The sequence below is a fragment of the Falco punctatus genome (assembly GCF_963210335.1).
Source record: "Falco punctatus genome assembly, chromosome: 13".
Lineage (NCBI taxonomy): Eukaryota > Metazoa > Chordata > Aves > Falconiformes > Falconidae > Falco > Falco punctatus.
In genome coordinates this window covers 14,297,756-14,318,300 of record NC_137593.1, presented here as the reverse complement: position 1 = coordinate 14,318,300, position 20,545 = coordinate 14,297,756, and the positions used below count along the sequence as shown (strand labels likewise).

At 49.9% G+C, this 20,545-nt stretch overlaps 2 protein-coding genes across 9 annotated transcripts in view; one reads left to right on the top strand and one right to left on the bottom strand.

The window, feature by feature from the left end:
• ATP13A5 (ATPase 13A5) overlaps positions 1-15,850 on the top strand; it is a 34,930-nt gene extending 19,080 nt beyond the window's left edge. For 2 of the 7 annotated variants that reach the window (XM_080410587.1, XM_080410592.1), the window contains 16 exons: positions 820-897; positions 1,972-2,128; positions 3,540-3,657; positions 4,236-4,360; positions 4,523-4,686; positions 5,214-5,336; positions 6,144-6,223; positions 7,211-7,253; positions 8,102-8,211; positions 8,908-9,004; positions 10,038-10,110; positions 10,722-10,896; positions 11,907-12,083; positions 13,577-13,691; positions 14,476-14,556; positions 15,272-15,850. In XM_080410587.1, coding sequence (XP_080266713.1) covers positions 820-897; positions 1,972-2,128; positions 3,540-3,657; positions 4,236-4,360; positions 4,523-4,686; positions 5,214-5,336; positions 6,144-6,223; positions 7,211-7,253; positions 8,102-8,211; positions 8,908-9,004; positions 10,038-10,110; positions 10,722-10,896; positions 11,907-12,083; positions 13,577-13,691; positions 14,476-14,556; positions 15,272-15,472 — 1,917 coding nt within the window. In that variant the 3' untranslated portion in view covers positions 15,473-15,850. Of the gene's footprint in view, positions 1-819; positions 898-1,971; positions 2,129-3,539; positions 3,658-4,235; positions 4,361-4,522; positions 4,687-5,213; positions 5,337-6,143; positions 6,224-7,210; positions 7,254-8,101; positions 8,212-8,907; positions 9,005-10,037; positions 10,111-10,721; positions 10,897-11,892; positions 12,084-13,576; positions 13,692-14,475; positions 14,557-15,271 lie in introns of those variants that run through there. The other 5 variants (XM_080410588.1, XM_080410591.1, XR_013931857.1 and 2 more) reach the window with 5 other exon arrangements.
• Positions 15,851-16,488: 638 nt separating this feature from the next.
• PLAAT1 (phospholipase A and acyltransferase 1) lies at positions 16,489-19,529 on the bottom strand. 2 transcript variants are annotated; one of them, XM_080410603.1, is made up of 4 exons: positions 19,466-19,529; positions 18,844-19,031; positions 18,381-18,649; positions 16,489-18,005 (listed from the first exon to the last, which is right to left on the bottom strand). In XM_080410603.1, exons 2-4 carry the CDS (start codon positions 18,962-18,964, stop codon positions 17,904-17,906), a joined length of 492 nt encoding a protein of 163 aa, XP_080266729.1. In that variant the 5' UTR covers positions 18,965-19,031; positions 19,466-19,529; the 3' UTR covers positions 16,489-17,903. The 2 variants fall into 2 exon arrangements, with proteins under 2 accessions (XP_080266729.1, XP_080266728.1); XM_080410602.1 differs by lacking the exon at positions 19,466-19,529 and having other exon boundaries at positions 18,844-19,209.
• Between the last annotated feature and the right edge of the window lie 1,016 nt (positions 19,530-20,545).

The following is a 20,545-nucleotide window of genomic DNA, read 5'->3' as shown; positions in this document are numbered from 1 at the left end:
GTGAACAGCAAGTCTCAGGGAGACCTGGGGAAGGGGTGAAAGATCGAGCCCTGCGGCTCAACCTCAGGGGTGGAGAGTTGCTTGGGTGAGAGGAGGCAGGAGAAGGAAAGGGGCTGCTCTTCTCCCTGCCACATCCTAGCCTGGAGGGGTTCTGGGTCTCCGCAGTTAACTGCCTTGCCATCTTTTCTCCTTCAACCTTTTGCTCAAGAGAGATTAATCAATAAATAAACCAGATGGCAGCTCTTACAGTAGCACTGTGGGAAGGCATCAGGCTGGTGCTCACGCCTGTGGAAGAGCAGGCAACAGCAGAGCCACATGGTAGCAGAAGGGGGACTATGAGGGTGAATGAGCCTTGGCAGCATGTAAAGTAACAGAGCTGGAGGGTTAAAAACATCTTACACTGAAAATTACCACCCTGTTTCTGCACCAAATATCAGTAAGAATCTTTTCAAAACAGGATACTAGAAGATAAAACCAGATAGATGAGGATAATTATTTCTCTTTCCTTTCATCATTGATATGACATTAAAATTTTGTAGAACTTGAGTTTAGAGAAATCACAAAATTTGACCCAGGTTTTTACTCTCATCAAGTCAAAAGATGCAGGGCCACGTAGGCTTCTGCTAAGGACAAGGCTGCAGGGAGGCTGTCACTGATGATGGATAGGAAGACCTATTATATCATAACAAAATATTCTGCAACTGGATGTCAAAAGTAAGGGGGAAACATGCTCCCATGTGCTGCTGCCCCTGCTTAAACATATAGGTGTGAAGCCACAAAAAAAAAAAAGTATCAGAAATAACACTTTTCCTTGTACAGGAGGTAGAAGACTCCAGCACAGCTCAGGATGGGGCTCTCGGCATCTGCATCGTTAAACCAGGGCCGAAGGCCAGCAGAGTAAGTCCGGTTCTTTCTGAGAATGAATATCATGTGTTTTCAACCTGCAGCCAGTGCAAACTCCTAGCACGCAGACACTAGTCATTTACCTGGGCTAGTGGCTTCAAAATGCCTTTCAACCACTCCTGGTATTGTGCTGCATCTCCCCCCAAAACAGACCCCCTGGAAGTGTAGGACCAGAAAAGCAAATTCTGATTGGAGATGCTGCTCCTGAAGTGACATCTAAAGAACTTCACTGATCTAAAAGACTAATTTCCAACTCTGTTTGCACTAATAAAAAGTACAGACTTCTGAGTCCTCACTCTGAAAAGCTGCTGGTACAATAAAACTGCACAATCAGTTTAAGTGCAAACTAAAGCAGAGAAACCATGTAAATGGGATAAACATCTGGAGCGTGAGTCCGCCTGCAGGAGGAAGCAATGTGAGTAAAGACAAGGCATTATACTGAGAAGAATGGATGTGGGTCCGTGAGTCCTGCTGGCAGCGGTTGTGCAACCCCAGTAGCAAGGTGTTTGCTTCACTTTTCCTCTTAAAAGGCCCCTTGGGAAGCGCTGTGTTTTGACAGTTGAAAATGGTTATGTTTCCAGTCTAAATGTTGACCCAGCCAGCTTCTTCTCAGTGGAAGGAGTGTGATTTCTGCTAGCAATACCAGGAAGACAGTTCTGTGGCAACAAGGATATCAGTCTTGTTTCTAGGATTGCTCTGTTCCCATGGTAATGTCACTGTAACTCATGAAATTCCAGTTCCCAGGACTGTGAATCCAGGAATATTGCATTAGTATGTGGTTATTAAGAGAAAGGCTGGGACAAAGCCCAGAAACAAGTTAAATATAAAGGAAACCACTGAGGTTCCTGGGAAGAATGCTAGGAAAACAACAGAGTTGCTGAGACCAAGGTTCATAAACTTGTAATCAGTGATCTGGTCCCATAGCCCTAAGGCAGTGAAAGTGAAAGAGTCTCCCAGTAATAATAAATCACCTTAGCAAGAAAGACTCAAATGAGCTGAAGTTCAGAATGGATTTGCTTTGTGTAATCAGTGACTCGGATAACATCTCACTTTCCCAACCTCTTCCAGGCTCCCGTGGAAGGAATAGCAATCCTACATCAATTCCCTTTTTCTTCTGGGCTGCAAAGAATGTCTGTTGTTTCACAGAAGATTGGAGAGGAACAGTATGACCTGTACATGAAAGGAGCACCAGAAACAGTGTCCAGCTTTTGCAGACAAGATACCGGTATAGAATGGGAAAGGGCAACTTTACAGTGTTTATTTGGAATTAAGGCAAACCAGAGCTTATGTTGGGGCTGAAATCCTAAAAAGATTTCCCCTGGCCACACTGCAGCTGCATGTGTGACTCTTCCCACAAACAAGCCTTGGGCTTGTTAAATGTCATTAGTTAATATTACAAACAAGTTTTTATTGTTTGTTTGTAACTTAAAGATGCACACAGCCCAACAGCTAGTGAGATGCACAGCCTGAGGTTCACCTGCTATACATCTCTTAGCTGACTTGCATCAGCTGAAGATATAGTGCAGAAATAACGTCGATACATCAAAATACCCAGAGCAGATGTAGGATCATGGTAATTGCATGTGTCACAGCAAGTGTGTTGTACTGTACAAGTTCTTAAATTTCCTCCTAATTTATTGCCCTGTAAATTCAGCATGGAGTTACTGACCCAGCTTGCAAAGGCTTTAAATCTCAGCAATGGAAAACTTGCTGAGATTGGACATGCAGATTACTGTTATTAAGGATAATTGGTATTAACACTCAAGCCAAGACTTCTGTCCTCTCGCTGCAAGTAAACATAGGCTTTTCTTTTTTGTATGCTAGGTTTGTATTCAAATTTGTCTGCAAACTTGAAACTCAGGTCACATTCACTGACTACTTCATTTCAAAAGGATGCCAAGCCAACACAGTACCAGTGGTCTGTGGCTCTGTGGTTTGTTATTTCAGAGGGCACTGACCTGAAAACATGTGAAAACTGTTTTAAGGGAAAACGGAAATATTTAGTTTAGAACCACCTAAGATCTAATGACACAAACCTCCAAACAAGGCAACATCAACAAGAAAAATGTCTTCAAAATTATGTTGCACTTTCTCAGGTTTCTAAATAGCTCCTCTTATCCCATCTTGATTGTTTCTGTATTGATTACAGCTTAATGAATAATTAGGTGCTGCGCTATAAAGTTGTGATTGCAGTACACAGTAAGTATGAAATACTGCAAAGTTAAAAGGAACTATTTGCTTTTAAAGTCACGGGAATGATGAGAGAATTGAAAATTTCAGATTTGGGAGAATTCTCACATTAAAGCATAAATATAAAAACAATTTCTGCAGTCACTCAGCATGTATGCAGTAAAGCTTAGGACAAAATTATGAAGTCAGTCATTTGTCCTGTGCCTAGTTATTAATCTTATCTACCTCCATCTTAACATGCATTTTGAAAGTATAAAACAGACGCATAGATAATTTATTGGAGCAGTCAGGTACGCAGCCTTGGTACGAAACAGCTGAATTTTATGAGAGGCCATAGTACTGTAACTAAGACTGTAAGGTAGTTTAAAGGACAGGCATTTAACCCTAGAAAAGCAATCAGCAAGGATGGAGTATTCTAACCATAAAACTTTTTTTCCTGTAAACAGTCCCAGCTAATTTCTTAAAGGAGCTTAACACGTACACAAGCCAAGGCTTCAGAGTCATTGCCCTGGCCCATAAAGTGCTAAACCTGGGAAAGGATGTGGATGTGAGGAGCCTAGAGAGGTAGCGTGTGCTGATGAGTTGCTGGTATTGCTGTGGGGTTGCTTTCCTACCTGCCCCAAACCTTTCCCTCCCCTCCTGCCGAAGGAAACCTGTTGGGAAGCTGGACCACATAACGCCTTCCTCTCAGCTGATGCTGGTTACGCTGTTACTTGCTTGCTTTGCTACTGCTCTTGCAAGGCTCACTGAGCTGGATTTTTGAATCTGCTCTCAAAGGGTAATGAAAGCTGGTTATTGTGCTTCTATACGGCAACAGGTTGGGACTGCAATAGAAATTCTATATGCTGTAATCTGTGGGTTTCAGCCAGCCAGTTCTTGCAAATCCCTGTCCCTCTCTGCACATGCATCTCTGCTGTATTGCTCCTTCCTAGAGACAGTAACGTAGTGGGACAGCAGCTTGGCTGAAGCTGAAGAAATGCTGGTGCTTGTTGAGCGCTGTTTGCCTCGAACTTGTAGCAGTTGTGTTTCCCTGTGGAGCAAACGCATTTCCCACTGAGCATGGCTTTCCTGATGAACAAAAACTGCTCACTCTCTGTGCCATTCATGGGAAACAGCGTGTGTGTTTCTGTCCTTCCTCCAAGAGAGGAGGCAGAGTCTGGGCTGGTGTTCCTGGGCCTCCTGGTGATGGAGAACCGCCTGAAGCAGGAGACGAAGTCTGTGCTACAAGAGCTGGCTGCCGCCCACATCAGAAGCGTTATGGTCACAGGTAAATCCCCAGGTTCCTTCTGCAGCTGTGCTAGCTGCCACCAGGCACGCAGGAGAAAGATTTACTCCTCCAGCGTCCTCCACTGCATGCCCATGGTCTCCACCTGGGTTTCCACTATGCTGTGGTAGATGTGAGGAGCCTGCCTCACTGCTATCCTTGCAGGGGACAACTTGCAGACAGCTGTCACGGTGGCCAGGAATGCGGGTATGGTTCACACGGGCAGCAAAGTAATCCTTGTGGAAGCGAATGAACCAGAGGGCTCTGCTCCAGCTTCAATTGCCTGGCGACTGGCAGAAGGGTGCAAAGCAAACACAGCAGCTCCCCATGTAAGCACAGCCAGGGGTGGTTGCTGTCAAGTGCCGGGGGAATTAACAAAACTTAATATCTAATAACTTGCTCCTTGCTGGGGATTTGGAAGCAGCTCTGAAGAACAGAGGAAAGCTGGGGGGTAGTGTGTATCTACCCCATAGTATATGGAGGTGTGGTATGGGCCGTGCACGTGTTAGGGAGAAATAATTAATCCAGTGATTCTTTGCTCAGAACAACATTTGCCGATGTAGTGGCCACTTCAATCATGCTTGAAGCGTTCCAAATTAATGCAATTATACACACTTGCCTGTGTGACTATTTGCTGTGCCAGACTTCAGTGTCTAAACTAGCAGCCTGTGGCTAACAGGGATTAGTTACGTGTGGAAACACAGCTAGAAAATCAAATACTGCCAGGTGTAAATATTTACAAAGGGCTGCTGCAGAAGGCTGTGTCCCTGGCTGCTGGGTGTGGGAGGCTTATGAGGCAGAAGTGAGATGGCATGTTATGACCTCAGTCTGAGAATAAATGCTGTCTTTTTTCTAGGACATATGTGCTAATACAGAGGAAAGGATCACCTTGGAAGGAGAAACCTGCAACTACCATTTTGCAATGAATGGAAAGTCCTATCAGGTTATTACAAAGCACTTCTACAGCTTGCTGCCAAAAGTAAGTTCTGAGGAAACAAAGCTCTTACTTGCCCTCCCCGTTTTATTAAGTGGCAGTGGTGTTCCAGCTGGAGAAAGGTGTTTTTCTGTCGGTAGCAGTAATGTTGTCACTTCAGATTCTGACAACTCTGGGCACTCTCCCACTGTGCCTGAGGTTTAACCCAAACAGCTTGCTTTCAGCATCTTCTAAGGCCTCAAACGACAGGGGTGGCTGCAGCGCTGCGCGCAGCTGCGCAGTGGAGTTATTCCATGGTCACCTTCTCAATTTCAGTTTAATTAAAAACATCAACCCCATTCCCATGTGCCACTACTATAGCTAGCAATGGCTTGGCAGGAGCATCAGGAACACAAAATACCCACATCTAGTAGCAGAAATCTTCAACTCCTGTCACCCAGTCCATAAATTAGCTGCTGCTGTGACAGATTTTCAGATTTTATACTCTCTGGCCAGATTTTCTGGAAGGAGAAACCTCGGGCTGAGCAGTGTTATTGCTGCTGTCATCAGCCATCTGTTCTGCACTTGGGAAACACAATGCCTGGCTGCTCCGAAGGGCACTGTGGAGTGCGTGGTGGTCGCTGGCTTCCCAGAACCTCCTACGGAACAGGGCAAGGCAGAAGACAGGGCAGATAAATCTGATGTTAGAGGAAACCCTAACCCTAAGGGTAGTAAAACCGTGGCAGGGTTTGGGAGACAGGATTAGAGCATTTTACAAATGTCAGGCACCCATCAGGGAGACCTGATCCTACCTCGCTCGAGCAAGGGAGGCAAAAATGTCTGCCCAAGGCAGCCTGTTGCTCTTCCCTGCAGATATTGGTGAATGCGACTGTCTTTGCTAGGATGTCTCCTGGGCAGAAGTCCAGCCTCATTGAAGAGTTTCAGAAACTTGAGTAAGGTTCTCTTTTTTTTCCTTTTTGAACCAAACCAATAACATGTTTTCTTGAAGTGTGACTGTCCCAGCTAGTGCTGCCCCAGGCCCATCTTGCCGAACCTCCCTTCCTCCCCACACGACCCTTGCTTGCATCCTTTGTGGCCACCTTTTTCCCAGTTGCCCTACAGGGATCCCTGTGCATCAGGAGAGCCTGCACCCCTCACTCAGACGTAGCCACTGCTTCTTTCCAGTGCAATGTAGAAGGCAGAAAGAAAGGAGGCTGAGAGAAAACTACAGAGGCAGAGCCCTGCGTATACAAATAACCCCCAACCCCAGCAACTCCTGCACAGCTGCTGGGGCTGTCCGGGCTGCGGCTTTAGCAAAGCTGAAAACAACCTGCCGTAGTGAGGAGTTTGACCCAAAGGATGCTCCTCCAGGTCCCATTAGGAAATATTTCCTTCCCCAAACAGGACTCATGCTAGCTATGGATATTACTTGCTGAGCATAAACAAGATGTGGCACCTTTCTGAAAAGGAAACAATTATTGGTGATGAGGTGCTTCCTCTGGGGATGAAGTTTCCTGCCCTCTCAGAGCGACCTCACATGCGGTGGCTTGGGAGCTGCTGCATTATTTCAGCAATTCCTGTGTCTTTGCATCTACAAAGACAGACGAGGGGAAAATGCCAGTAAAAGCCAAGCTGCAGCTGCGGGAGCTGCCGCAAACGTGCATGCCCTGCTCTCTTCCTGTGGCCCCGGGTACTAAGGGGAAAATGCTGTCTGGAATCAAATGGCAGCTTTTCCTTTCCTTAATCCTAATTTTTCTCTGGGTACTCTGCCCCAGTCTCTCCCCATATGCAACTTGTCCTCTGGAAACAGACGCTGCTTTCTCCAGGGCCAGCATGAGTCCCTGCCCTGATTTACCCACTGGGGCTAAGCCAGCGGGTGCTCAACCATGGGATCAGCTACGTGCAAGGCTTATCTGTTTTCCTTCTTTTTCATCCACCAGTTACTACGTGGGTATGTGTGGTGATGGCACCAATGACTGTGGGGTACGTAGCAGCTCATCTCCCATTCTTGTTAAATTTCCTCTCTTTCAGCCTAAGGAGTGCTGTGATGAGAGGCTGCCCGACATCACTTGTCACCAGCATTTCCCAAGTTAGCCCGTGGGTGTGCTCCGTCAGTGCATCACTGTAAAATACTAACTACACTCATTTTTTTAAATACTAACACACACGATAACAGAGGATTACTGTTTGGGTTTTTTTCTCCCAGAAACAGGAGCAAGAGACTTTTTCTTACGCATTTCTTATACAATTGCATATTTGAGGGTCTTAGCCATAAAAACAAGTATTATATTACCTATTATCAAAATCTATTATATATTATAATCGATCTGGTAAATTATAGACAATAATAATATAGGATGTTATCATAATATAATTTGATAATAATGCATTAGCTTGCTTTGTAAAAGTTGTCCATTGCCAACACCTGAGCACTAAACCAGAGGTGTCAAGGCCGGGGATTTCATAAGAGAACAATAAAAGAAATATGAACTGGGGATTGAAAGCAATAGAAAGAGGATAAAATGGTAATTTACATAGTTTAGCAGAGTGTTTAACAGAAGAGATATGCACAAACTCCAGTGTGGCAAACAGCATACACGGTGGTTCAAAGGATTGTAAGTAGGTATAATGGGATTAAATGAACTAAAGAAATATTTAAGCTCCAGGGAAGGGAAGATATCTGGAAAATGAGATCAGCTGGGCCACAGAATAGAGGAAGATCGATTACAAAGCAATTCGATTACTCGAAGCAAAACTTGTAAAGCACCAGTAAACATGTTGTGCAGGGTGGGAGGGATTTCTCTCCACCTTCTGACTCCCATGGATTTCAGGCTTTGAAAGCGGCACATGCAGGGATATCGCTGTCAGAGCAGGAGGCATCTGTGTCCTCGCCTTTCACCTCCCGAACCCCCAGCGTGCGGTGTGTGCCAGAGCTGATCAGGTGAGTTTGCTGGGTGCTGCTGCCTGGCCTGGGCTCAGCGTGCAGGGTGACGAGTGGGCATGCGCTGCTCTCAAAGGTGCTGAGAAACCAGACTTAGGTCCTCAGTAACTATATAAAACGGAGCAGGGGTTTTGAATTGGTTTTGATACTCAAGTTCAAGTGCTGGGAGTTTTTTTTTTGTGGTTTTGGGAGAGTATTGCTTATGGTGGCTGATATTTTTGGAACAGGCAAAGCAGCAGCGTCACGTGAAAGGGCAAGTATAACAGTGACCACGGAATGGATTTGCTTGCCATTACTTTAATACATATATATCTCCATGTGCTGCACATAGTCACGGAGCAACCAGTAATTATGCCATTTAACCAAATGTATGCAAAGACACCTGTTTGTGTAGAAATGTGCTTGATTCCCAGAAATATTGAGCAAATTAGTAATGAAAAAGCAACAGCAACTTAATCCAGGTATTAAAATTGTAGCTGCAGAATAAAACCAAAGAAAAAACCCACTGCAGATGAAGGGTGGTTAAGTGGCTCTGCAGTATCTTAAGGCCAAAATACTTGTCTATGGAATTAGAATGGTTTTCTATTCTTAGAGATCCTAAACACAGATCCTAAAAGCAGAAACCATCTGTAGCGCTAAAACCACAATACTGTGGTTATAAGTGGGGGGTTTAGCTCTGTTTTGTGTTTCGAGCAGGGAAGGTCGAGCTGCTTTGGTTTCTTCCTTCGCTGTGGTTAAATACCTGACCCTTTACGGCCTGATTCAGTTTGTTGGTACCGCTCTGCTCTTTTGGGTAAGTGTTTCATGCCCATCTCTTACTGATGCACTATGCTCACTGTAAGCTTTTATCTTTAGTGGTGTTGCTCGGCAGGGAAGAAAAGGCATACAGGGCTTCAAGGAATAACAAAGATGTGAAAAGCTGGGCAACTACCAGCGGTGGGTAGATTGGTTGTAGGGACCCCAGAATCGGGGGGAAAGCTCAGTGATTGAGCTTCACCCCTTTCAAATGAAGAAAGGGAGTTAGAAGGGAGAGAGTCCTGCCTAGCTGGGGATGGAGGCCCAGAGGCGGAGCAGGACTTGCTGTAAAATGGGGGCTTTGGGAGAGCAGCTGCCTCTCTCTGCTGGAAATGCAGTTTGAAAAATAAAAGTCTCAGGCAGTTGAAGCAGAGTAGTTAAGGAAGAATTATTGTTGTGTGTCACCAGCATGTGATGAATCCTTTAAAATTTTAATACAAAGAAGGGAAACAGTGAAGGAAATTAATGTATGGATTTACTCTGGGCCACGTCTCTTGCCTCAGTTCATGGGCACCTTCTGCGCACAGTCCCACGGAAGGCGAAGAGCAAAAAACACAGCGAGCTGCTGTGAACCTGCAAGGTGCAGCCGAGGTTTGGTGAGACAGGGACTGCTGGTGGGTCACTGCGTGGGAACACCTTCCCCAGCCACTAGATTGGCCGCAGCAACTACCCAAAGACATTTCAAACCAGGCACAAAGTGAAACTCTGGCTGTCACTGCTGTTATTGTGGGCTGGGAGTCCGTGACCTGTGCAAAGTGGTGCAGGGGGCACTGGTATCTGCTGGAAGAAGGGTAGAAAAACATGCAAATGCCACATTCAAATGTTGGATCACCCACAAGTGCTATGAATCAGTGAGGGCTTCAGTGGGACCCAGCTGGCAAGCTGGCCTTGCTAGTCCTCAGGGGGTTGCATCAGGGCTGTGAGGCAGCTGCTTCTGGCATGCCATGGCTCTGAAACAGCATTGCACGGTACAGTTTATTGTCAAAGCTGTCATCCGTTCTCAGGTAGTGCTGCCTTTGTTTTTGTTCCAGCAACTGCAAATCTTTGGGAATCACCAGTACCTGATACAAGATGTGTTCATTACCCTTCTGGTTTGCCTGACAAGTAAGCAGCTCAGGGAAGCCAGCTATGTCTGTTTGAGAGTCTGAGTGTAAACAGTTGACTGAATTTCCCGATAAAAATTAAAAGGAGAAGCCAAGCTCTGCTGTCAGTAACACCACAACCATTGATGATAGACCAATTCCTAGGGCCCAGAGCGTGGGCTTCAGCTCATAGTCCTTTGCAAACACAGTGGCAGAGCTCTGTAAGTAACCAACAGGGTTTGGGTGTGAGACTTGACTGGAAGAGAAGCAGTTGCTCTGGTGACTGCTAGTGGGGCTCAGTGTAACTTCAGCTCCTGGCTCTCCTGTGTATTCCTGGTGTGAGACCAAGTGTGGCTCTTGGACTCCCATGGAGAACCCCATGGGTGGGATGCTATTCCCCTTCTTCTCTGTGTGGTTTCCAGAGCGGGGGATTCAGAGAAGGTTCAGGTAGAAAATAGCAGAGATCAAAGCCATTTCTTGCCTGCTTATCAGGGCCAGGCTTTGCAGCTTTCACCTGTGATGAGTGGATGGGGAGGGGGGTGTCTGTGTGTGGCTCTGCTTGCCCAGAAGACACGGATGGGTGCTGGCAGGCTGGGCTGCCACGGACTGCGAATGCCTCTGGTTTCTCTGCAGTGAGCTTGACTGAAGCCTATCCAAAACTGGCACCTTATCGCCCTCCTAGCCAGCTCATCTCCCCTCCGTTGCTGCTCTCCATCATCCTCAATGTGTGCTTTACCACAATCATGCAAACCTGTGGCTTCCTTCTGGTGAAGCAGCAGCCCTGGTACGTGGCGCTGGCCAGCCAGAGGTAAGTCCTTCCTTCTGTCTCTGATCTCCAGATGCAGGGACATTGCTGCTGTGCAGGGACACTGCAGCCTCACCGCAGCCTGGGCATGGTGCAGGACCCAAATGGGACAGTTCCTCCCCCGCTCCCCCAACTCTGTGTATACTTAGTAGAGTGTTGCTAAGACAAAATTAAGTTGCTGCAGATGCCACGCTGAAATCTGAAGGGCCAGTCCAAGGGCTAACCCACGTGTGTTTTTCAAATGCTGCCTCTGAAACACACTGGGCACCCATCCCTGGCATGGTCAGGTGGTGCTGGGGCAGCGGTGTGGGGAGCCTGTGAGAACGGGTGGGTGGCCTCTCTCCACTCCTCTCTGCTGCCTTCTCCCTGGGTCTGGCTGCACAGCTTGTCCGTGAAATAAACAGCCCTGGGGCCAGGCTTTTCTGAAATCCAACTTGGCTTAAAAAATGGTTGCGAGGCCAGAAGCCCTCTTGTTTCTGTGTTTTTGAAGGGTAAAAAGTCTCTCCATATTCCAGAGCCAAATTATTTTATGTATTATATAAATATATATATTATAACACATATTAATGACCAGCATATCATCAAGCAAAAATGAACCAGTAGGGCAGGAGACCCAGCAAGGTGTTTCAGTGGGGATGCTCCCAGATGCTGGGGCTCAGCCAGGACCATTCCCCTGCCACTGCATGGATGCATCACAGGGTGTGTGTGCCGGAGCAGTGTGCAGGCAGCTGGGGCATGCAGCCTCATAGCTGTGTCTCAAACACTGCTATCGCTGCCCACCTGAGAGCCGAGATTTTGGTGCAGACCAGAAAATTAAGCTGAATTTTTTGGTTTTGTTTTGTTGGGTGGTTGTGGTTATTTTTTTAATGTACGGTTTTCACTCCTGTGTGTGATGCCTGGTTGCTACAGTAGGCTGGGTTGGAAAGAAGAGGGAATTGCTGCTTGCGGCTGACTGTTGCTGGAGAGAGCAGGAACAACGTGCTGGGTGTTACCTTACAGACATTGCTCTCCAGGGAACCAGACCGTGTCCTCCAGCAGTCCAGGGGGAAATGGTACCAGCAGTGGTGCCCAGAGCACTGTCCTCAGTTACGAAGATACTACACTGTGGCCACTCTGTTCTATCAACTGCATCATTGTGGCCTTCATCTTTTCCAAGGGAAACCCCTTCCGGAAACCCATCTACACCAACTGTGAGTAGACCTGGTGTAGCACGTCCTCTTGCAGGCTCCTGTTGCTGCTTCAAAATAACCCCGGCAGAAAAGTCTGCAAGGGAAAGGATGCTGTGGGTTTTTCTGTACCCACAGCAGTTCCTGGCATGTAAAATAATTGTTGGTCTATGTGAACTCCTACTTCTCCATTTCAAAAAAGCACAGTAAGTACTGCTTATGCTAGCTTCTTCCTTGAGATAAGAGGCAGCAGAGCTGAGAAAGGAGACTGCATCTTGGTTTTGGAAAATAGGTGCTTTCCAGAAAGTGATGGGCTGGATTTAGTGCAGAACTGCATATTATTGTGAACACAGAGAGCATATGAGGATCAGATATATTTGTTTCGAAATACACACATCAAAACCAGTTCCTCTGAGATTCACGGTCTTACCTTGCCTGCCTTCCATTCCCAGACGTGAGAGAGAAAAGCCTGTGATAGTATCACTGCCAAAATCCTCTCACAATAACCTTCCTTTTTCTGTTTGAGTTTTGCAGAGATGATTTAGCCCTTCTGGCTACCAGTTGACTGATAGCTCCTTTGCAATTGCAGCTTTTTGCTCATGGATGAAAGGGCAGGACTTCACTTGATCTTAGCAGAGTTGATTTTATTAGGGGTTTTGATAATAGGCAGGTCCCAAACTCATTTCGCAGAGCATTGATCATCTGCAGAAGACAGGTGAGGCCAAAAAGATGCTGCCCTGCAAGCAGCCAGCCTGAGGTGGGACAGAAGACTCTGTCAGCTGAGAAATGTGCCACATGCTTCTTCGTCTTTTACCCCTCTTTGAGGACAGTCCCTAGAAGGAAGCAAAGGGCAGTGCCCTTGCTCAACCCTCTCCCCTCTCCTCCCTGGCAGTGAGAAGGTTGCCAGGAGGCCATTGGGAGCTATTGACCCAACTTTCCAGATAGTTTAAAAATGCTCAGCTCCTGGTAATCGCCAGGAGTTTGGCACCTCCAGATGTCTGAGCCATTTTCCATTGCTCTGTGTCCTCCTGCTCCTTTGGAAGAGGATGCAAAGGCAGACCCTTCCTGTGAAAGGCACAGGTATAGCCCATCTTTGCACCCTGTCAGCCACAGAAGCGCATGGCCCTCCCTGGGAGGGCAGCCCACAAGAACAAGCAGCTGCCTCTGCTGCCTGCAGCCCAGGCATAGAGATGAGCACGTGGAGGAGCAAGCGCAGGGGAAGAGATGCTGGTGTAGCTCACAGCAGTGCCCTTTCGAGGCACTTTTCTGTGGTTGTGTAAGAATCAGAACATGCCAAATCAGTTGTGCAAGAAAAAATAGTGTAGGTGGTGAGCTTTGCAGCAGGCTGCTGGGGAGTAGCTCCTCTAGTTTGAATTCCACAGCTCTTCTCTTGGGGGGGGACGGGGGGGGGGGGGGGAAGCAAGGCATTTTACATGAGGGCAGTTTTACATCATTAGCATTTGGGTGTGCCATCAGCATATTTGCAGACTTTGGTCACCAACCTCCTTCCTTCCCAGGGCCACAAATGTTCTTCTTTCTCTAGATGTATTTTCAGTCCTTCTGACCCTCCAGCTTGCAACCTGCCTCTTCCTCTTCTTGGCCGACATGGATGCTGTGTACAGTGCCATGCAGGTAAGCACAAACGAAACGTGGGTTTCCTTTTCATGCCACGTATTTTTCTGGCTCTTTAGCTAAGCACGCAGAAGCTACAGCTATGGTCATCTTGGAAATTAATTTACTGCTCTGATTGAGCAGCCCTTTCAAACTTCTCTAACATCCTTCTGACAAAGGCTTGATTAATGAGGTAACCCCCCCTCCTCTGGCTGCAACCAGGAGAAGAAAAAGTGCTTATAGCTTGCTGAGCTTTTCTTCCTAACAGAAAAGCACAATAGGAAGGACTGTGGTTTTGCCTGTTGGAGGATGCTCATTGGCCAGAGAAGTGATCAGCGGGGATCGTTGCTGCCCACTCCTCCTAAAGCACCATGAGCTCATGCCGGGCTGCCGTGGTCCTCCCTGGTGCTCAGCCAGGGCACAGGGCAGGCAGCTGCCTCCAGCTGTGCTGCTCAACATCAGGAATGGCCGAGCCCTGTGGCTTATGCCTGGCCATCCTGTGCGGGGCGGATTTGGGTGGAGGCCTGGCATTAGGGTGAGCATGCGCAGAGGGAGAGGAGCCGCACGTTGTGCATTAGCTGCCCCTCCCCATAAGTATTTGGGCACCAGATCCTACCCCAGGCACTTGATCTGAGTAAGGCAGCTCTGTGCTATGGGGAATATGGCATCAAACCTTCAGTGACAAGGAATTATTGTCTCCTCGTGCTTGCCACTGGGAAAATGTTAGCTTCTCAAATCATTAGGAACAGATGCAAATCTTGGCAAGACATTTAAACCTAATTGCTGTTCATGTCTTTTCCAACAGTTTCTTTGTACTCCTGTGGTCTGGAGAGTTTACGTCTTACTGATGCTCTTGGTCACTTTTTGTGTATCTTTTTTTACAGAGGTGAGTGCATTTGTTCTCTGGAGTGCACAGGAGCAGCATCTGGTCAGGTCTTTCTACCCCTATTTGCAGCCACACTCTCCCACCTGCAGAAGCATAAGCCCTCAGGCTTTTTTTTCCCCCCCCTTAAGACTTGATGTGTGTCAATCAAATCCTTTTTATGCAGCCCACGAGATAATTTAGACCACAGCTCTTAAGCCTTTAGGGAGGGAGCGAGCTGAAGCACAGCTGCCCAGGAGGAGCCTGCAGGGGAGTAGACCACAGCACGGGTCAGGCACTTGGCCGTGATTTTGAAACCGCCATTTCCCTCTTGTCCTACAGTCGATCGGGCCAGAGACTGTGCTGGCTTGTGCTGTTGGATATTGCAGTAATGACTAAGCTCTAAAGTGTTTTGTGGGTCAAGGCTGGCTGTAGCCAGCACTGGGTATTGTCCCCTGCAAGGAGCAGCAGTGCCTGCTTGTCCCACAGCCCCAGGAGGAGAACCTTGCCTTGATTATCCCCTTCAGCTAAACAGAGACCAGTGTTGCCTGATATAAGTGAGCAGAGCCTTCCTGTGGATGAGGAAGGTGGCATTTGCAACCGTGATACCGAAGGGGTGCACACACAGCCGCCCAGCGCCATGGGGCTCAGGGGGGTTGTACATATAGCATTTTGTCCCCAAGCAGCCCTCCCTTCCAGTGAAGGGCAACAGCATTGACCTTGTACTGTCACTCTGCAGGATGTTATTTTGCAGAACAAGCACCTCTGGCTGCTGCTGAAAGCCTGGTTTGGGTACCAGTCAAATAGCCAGTACCGAAAATGGCAGAGGATGCTGCAGAAGGATCCCAGCTGGCCTCCTGTAAACACAAAAGACTTTGCAGCAAAAAGCACGGAAGCAGCTTACATTAACCCCACCTATGAAAACAGTGACAAGGACTAGGTGAGACCCTGCAGCCAAGCCCGGGGCTACGCAGTGCTACCAGCTTCCCTGGCTTGCACTGAACATCCCAGATTTTCATCCTTTGATGTGCACCAGATTCAGGTGTTTGAAATCCCTGCACAAACCCATCCATTCAGGGGCAGGCTGGGCCTGTGCTGGCTGTGCCCTGGAGCACAGGCAAGGATTAATTTCTCAGCTGCTGGTAAAATTACAGCCTTGACTCTATTCCATGGCAACAGCAGGTCTCAGGTCTTGCCAACATCTTCAAAGCTTCAAAAATACTGAATACAGCAAAGTGACGGCTTCTGCTGCTCCACGTCATGCTCACTCTGTGTTTCAGTCACTGCTCCGTCAAACCATGTCACTGCATCCATCAGGCTTGATGCGAAGGCAATCCATAATAAGTGACCTAATCCTGACCACACAGAGCAGCAAGCGCACAGTTGCAATACCCTGTGCTCAGTGAAACGCTGCAGCTTCCAAGAGCTGCAGGGAAGTTCCCCAGATGAAGTAATTCCAGTTTTCTTGCACCCAGAGTGAATTATAGATGTGAGAGGGTGCATGAGGCTATGCTCACCCAGGTCTCCCTTGCCAGTTCTTGCAGGCATAATGCTCTGAGTACAGGAAAGGTTAAAGCTCACAGGTTGCTGTAAGACCAGGCTGGGAAGGCTGGTGAGGATGTGCCCCACTTAAACTTGCAAAGGCAGAGGACAGCACAGCTGCTGCACACATATCCCCCCGTGCCCTGCCCCCCAGCCCAGTTCATGCTCTGCTACTGCAGGTCCTAGCTCAGGTTTGGTGTCACACAGCAGAAAAGAAGAGCTAAGCCTTGGCTTTTTGCTTTAACTAGGTCACGCCAAGAAGCGGCGGGTTGAACGCGTTCCAGCACGCGGCTGCCGGACAGGTGCAAGAGGCTGAGGCCCTCTGTGCTTCCTCTTTATTCTTCAAGTTGTTCAACCACCTAATTAGTTTAGCCACAAAACCACTTTTGATTACATTTGAAGGAAGCAAAAAAGGACTGTCAGGCTCAATTTTATTATATGTTTTCCCATATTAAAAAAAGAAGAACTTTATTTAAACTCAAAAAGAGGGCACTACAAAATATGACCAGAAGTCTTGGCTTCGTTCTTTCAAACACTGAATCAACTGATGTTTAAAAAAAGCTTCTGATCCCATTATGTACATAATTAGCAAGCCTCTTACTGACAGCTATTTGTGCTCTCATCTCTTCTTACAGTCCAGGCATTTGACTGTGCCAAAAATCAACACAGGATCAACACATGTGGTCTGCAAATAACATGGTTCCAAACATGTAAGATAGATACTCCTGGCAAAGAAAAACAAACCACATTTCTTCAAAACAGTTTTCTTCTAAGAAAAGCCTCATGTCAGCTTTGTGACAAGGAAATAGCGAGGCTCTGTGGATTTGGAGATGGGGCACACAGGCGTAGCAATAGCTCATTCTCCAGGAATGTTGCCCACTGCAGGGATCCTGGCTTTGTCTTCCTGCTGGCTGGAGGAAGATTAGTCTTGTGCTGGGGCTACAAACTGCTTAAATTCAACTTCTGGTCACTGAAAAGCCAACGGCCCCAGCTCCAGGCAGCAAAGGCTCCTGGCTGCCCTTTCAATCCATGGTGGTCTTTCTTTAAACCTCAGTGCTTTGGTAGCCCAAGGAGTAGAATGCACTTACAGGGACAAAGAGGGAAATTTCAGTGGCGCGGTGGCCTCAGTGCAGAACAAATAGCTGCCAGAGAAAAAGCTGGCTGGGCTTTTTCTGGGGGTCTGCAGCTCCCAAAGGGAGTCAGAGGAGTCAGGGAAAAGGATGCCTTCCAGGCAAGAGAAAACTGAGCTAACACCATCATGCCAAAGCCACAGCAGTTATTTAGGACACTGAGGGATACAGCCTGTAAGACCTGCTCTTCCTTCGTGCCTCCTGCCCTTGCAGAAGCAGCTCAGTTTAGGTACCACCTGCGCAGGCTCCGGGACACAGTGCATGCCCTGCCTGCCCTGTCGCAGGCCTGGGAACCTGGGCTTATCCACTGCCACAGGCCATCAGCTGTAACACACACAATAAAGTCTCAGCAAAGCTTTTTCATATATATAAATATATGTAAAATGTTTTTTAATCAAAAGTAGAAGAAAAGATAGGTTATTTATAGGAAGTAATTTACAGGATGCAGCCAACAAAAGCAGGATCTGTACAGGAAGCCCTCAGCAGAGCACTGGGTGTGTGAGGATGAAGAATTTGCTTGCAAGCACTCCCAAACTACCACAAAAATCAGAGGCAATGAAATAAAAGCAGATATGGCAAACAGGCCAGTGCTGCTCTTGGCAAGCGCAGCACACTTGTTCCTAAGTTTCAGTGAAGCTGCAGCCACAAACTCCCCGTCGGTGGCTCCCTGCTCTGCTCCAAGCTCACCCCGCTGGCCCGTCAGTAGTGTTTCTCTCTGGATCTGCTCCAGGCCAAGCCCAGCATGGAGACGGCACCGAGAACAGCTGTTACAACCCCAGCAGTACCAACCGCTCGTCTGACCTGTAAAGGGGAAGTAAGACACGATGAGGTGGTAGGTTTTTTTACTGCCAGGTATGCTAATGAAGAGCAGGCAGGGATAATCAAGGCAATTAAATGAATGAGACAGCTGCCCATAAGTAGGAGGGGTGACAGCCAGGCATTTAGCCTTAGGCTATGGCATTCAGCGCGAGGGTGCTACCAGGGTGCAGACAGACCGTAGCGAGCCTCCTGGTCCTATGTCTCCAGTGAGGCCAGAGGTGGTGACAGTTTAGAACCCACACCTGGTGGTGCTTTGCTGTCCCCGTGCTGTTTGCGGGCTGTGCCCTGGTTCACAGCCTCTCATGGAGCAGCAAGGAGGTCCCCGTGAGGCATGGGGGTTTACCCCATGTCACTTACCTGGTCGGAGACCCCCTCACCGTAGCGGAGCTGTGTCACAAAGTGCTCGCAGTTGCTGCTAAGCACATCGTAGGACACATCCTGGTTGATGTAGCTCTCTGCGCGCCTGATGATCATCTTCACCGGGAGTGGGGTGCGGGTGCTGTCGTACTTGTTGTTGATGCGGTAGGTGTCGTTTCCCACCACGTCCTTGAGAAGCTGCATCCTCACCCGGGCCTTTCTGCTGAGCACGGACCTGGCACTGGCGAGCGTGGCTGAAGGCCCTTCCTCTGGGGGGGGGCAGGGCCGGGGTGAGCCGGGCAGGGCAGGCTGGCTCCCCTAAGACCTCAGCGGGGTTTCTGGCTGGCTCCTGCAGAGGCCATCTACACACACTGGGGTCCACCAGCAGCCCACGGGGGGAGCCAGAGCCTCCCAGGTCCCCCCAAAGCCCCCTCCGCGCCCCGCCGGGCTGCGCCAGCCTTACCTATGGGCGTCACGCTGATGACATACCCGTCCCCCAGGTAGAGCACCCAGTGCTGGTACGCGGGCCGGAATATCTCGATCAGGTCCCCGGGCTGGGGGTCGCAGCGGCCGGCGGTTGCCATCCCGGCAGCGCGCGGTCAGGACGCGTGTCCCCCTGGCTGGGCCGGCTCGGGGCAAGGCACAGGAGGCCTGGGGCGCGCAGGGGGTGGCAGAGGGGACACCGTCAGGGCCAGGCACGGCAGCGTCGCGGAGCGGCACCAGCTGCAGCTGCGGGGCCGGGGGTGCCGCCGCGGGCAAGAACCGAAAGCGCCGGGCTGCGGGCGAGGCCGTCCGGGGCCGGCAGCCAGCGGCACCGCCCGGCCCCCGCCATATCGCCCCGCCGGTCCCCGCCAGCCGCGCCCCGCTGGTCCCCGCCCGCCGCGCTCCCCCGGGGCTCTGCTAGCGCCGGGCCAGCTCCGGCGGCGGGTCGCAGCTCCCCGCGGTGGGGGTGCCGGGGTACCCAGCACCGCCCCCGGGGCGCCGCCGGGAGCTCAGCAAACCCCTGCAGCACCCGGCACCCCGGAGGGGGCCGCACCCCGCTGACAGAGCCCTCGCCCACCCGCGCATCGCAGCGCCCCGCTCACCGCAGCCCTGCGCGGCCGTCAGGACGGTGCCTGCTGCTGGGGGGGGGGGGGGCGGGGGGGGGCGGCGCAGGCGCGGCCGGGGCCGGGGCCGGGCCAGGCCCGTTGAACGCGGCGGGTGGCGCCGGGCTGGCGCTGCCCGTGGCCGCTGCAGGGCAAAGGCATTGCTGGGGGCGCTGCTGAGGCTGCGGCCCGGGGTTTCCTTCAGGGCTCCAGAGGACCCCGGTGGTTGTGCCGGGGTGCGGGGCCGATCTGGAACTCGGGGAGAGTTACAAAGCAGGCGTGTGCATCGCGGCGCCGGGGCAAGGGGGATCGCTCCTCCCGACCTTACCGAGCTAACCTGACCTAACACGGAGGGGTTAAGTCAGCAGATACTTATTACACAGAAGCATATCCATTCGATTCCCAAGACAAGGCGGGGTTATTACAGTTAGTTCCAGGAGCTCACTATCATAAATCTGCTCCCTCTGGCGCAGGCGTGTTGACACCGGGTGGTGCGGGCCGGGGTCTCGGGGAGGAAGGCTCGCAGTCTGCCTCGGGATGTGCTCTTCCCTTTGGCACAGGGATGCTGAGCAGCCCCCGCTGAGCCGCACTGTGCTGGCTCTTCCCGGGCAGAGGCAGCGCAGCTCTTGCTTACAACCGGGCTATTCGTCCTGTATCTGCGCCTCTTTGTGAGTCGGTCAGTTACCTACAGGTGCTGAGCACAAGTTGCAGGTGCTGTGTACTTAACGAATGATTTTCAGCTTTAACTGTTTCAGTGCCCAGCGAGAGCCCTCCGAGCCGGGGGTGAGCGCAGCCCAGCGGCTCCGGCCGCCTCCCGGGCTGTTGCCGGCGGGGCGGGCTAGCAAACAGCCGGGTGGGCTAGCAGCCAAGCTGACCCGAGCAGCGTGTTTAAAACCAGCGTGTCAAAGCCTGGTGAGCAAGGCGGTTAATGTAAAGGAGCAGCAGCAGCAGGTTTGCCACCTTTCTGGCTTCAGTCGACGTCGACATGAACCAGTCAAGGCAGCGCTGCACTGCGTGGCGCCTGCTCGCTGCAGCATCCCCCCCCGCTTCAAACCTGAAGTCTTCACACAAGCTTTGCAA

Excerpts from the sequence above, each read along its gene's own strand:
- PLAAT1 (XM_080410603.1), bottom strand. The coding sequence starts at position 18,964 with ATGGCAACCGCCGGCCGCTGCGACCCCCAGCCCGGGGACCTGATCGAG. Across the intron at positions 18,650-18,843 it reads CATCAGCGTGACGCCCATAG|AGGAAGGGCCTTCAGCCACG; the intron begins GTAAGGCTGGCG and ends GCCCCCCCCCAG. Across the intron at positions 18,006-18,380 it reads GTGAGGGGGTCTCCGACCAG|GTCAGACGAGCGGTTGGTAC; the intron begins GTAAGTGACATG and ends TCCCCTTTACAG.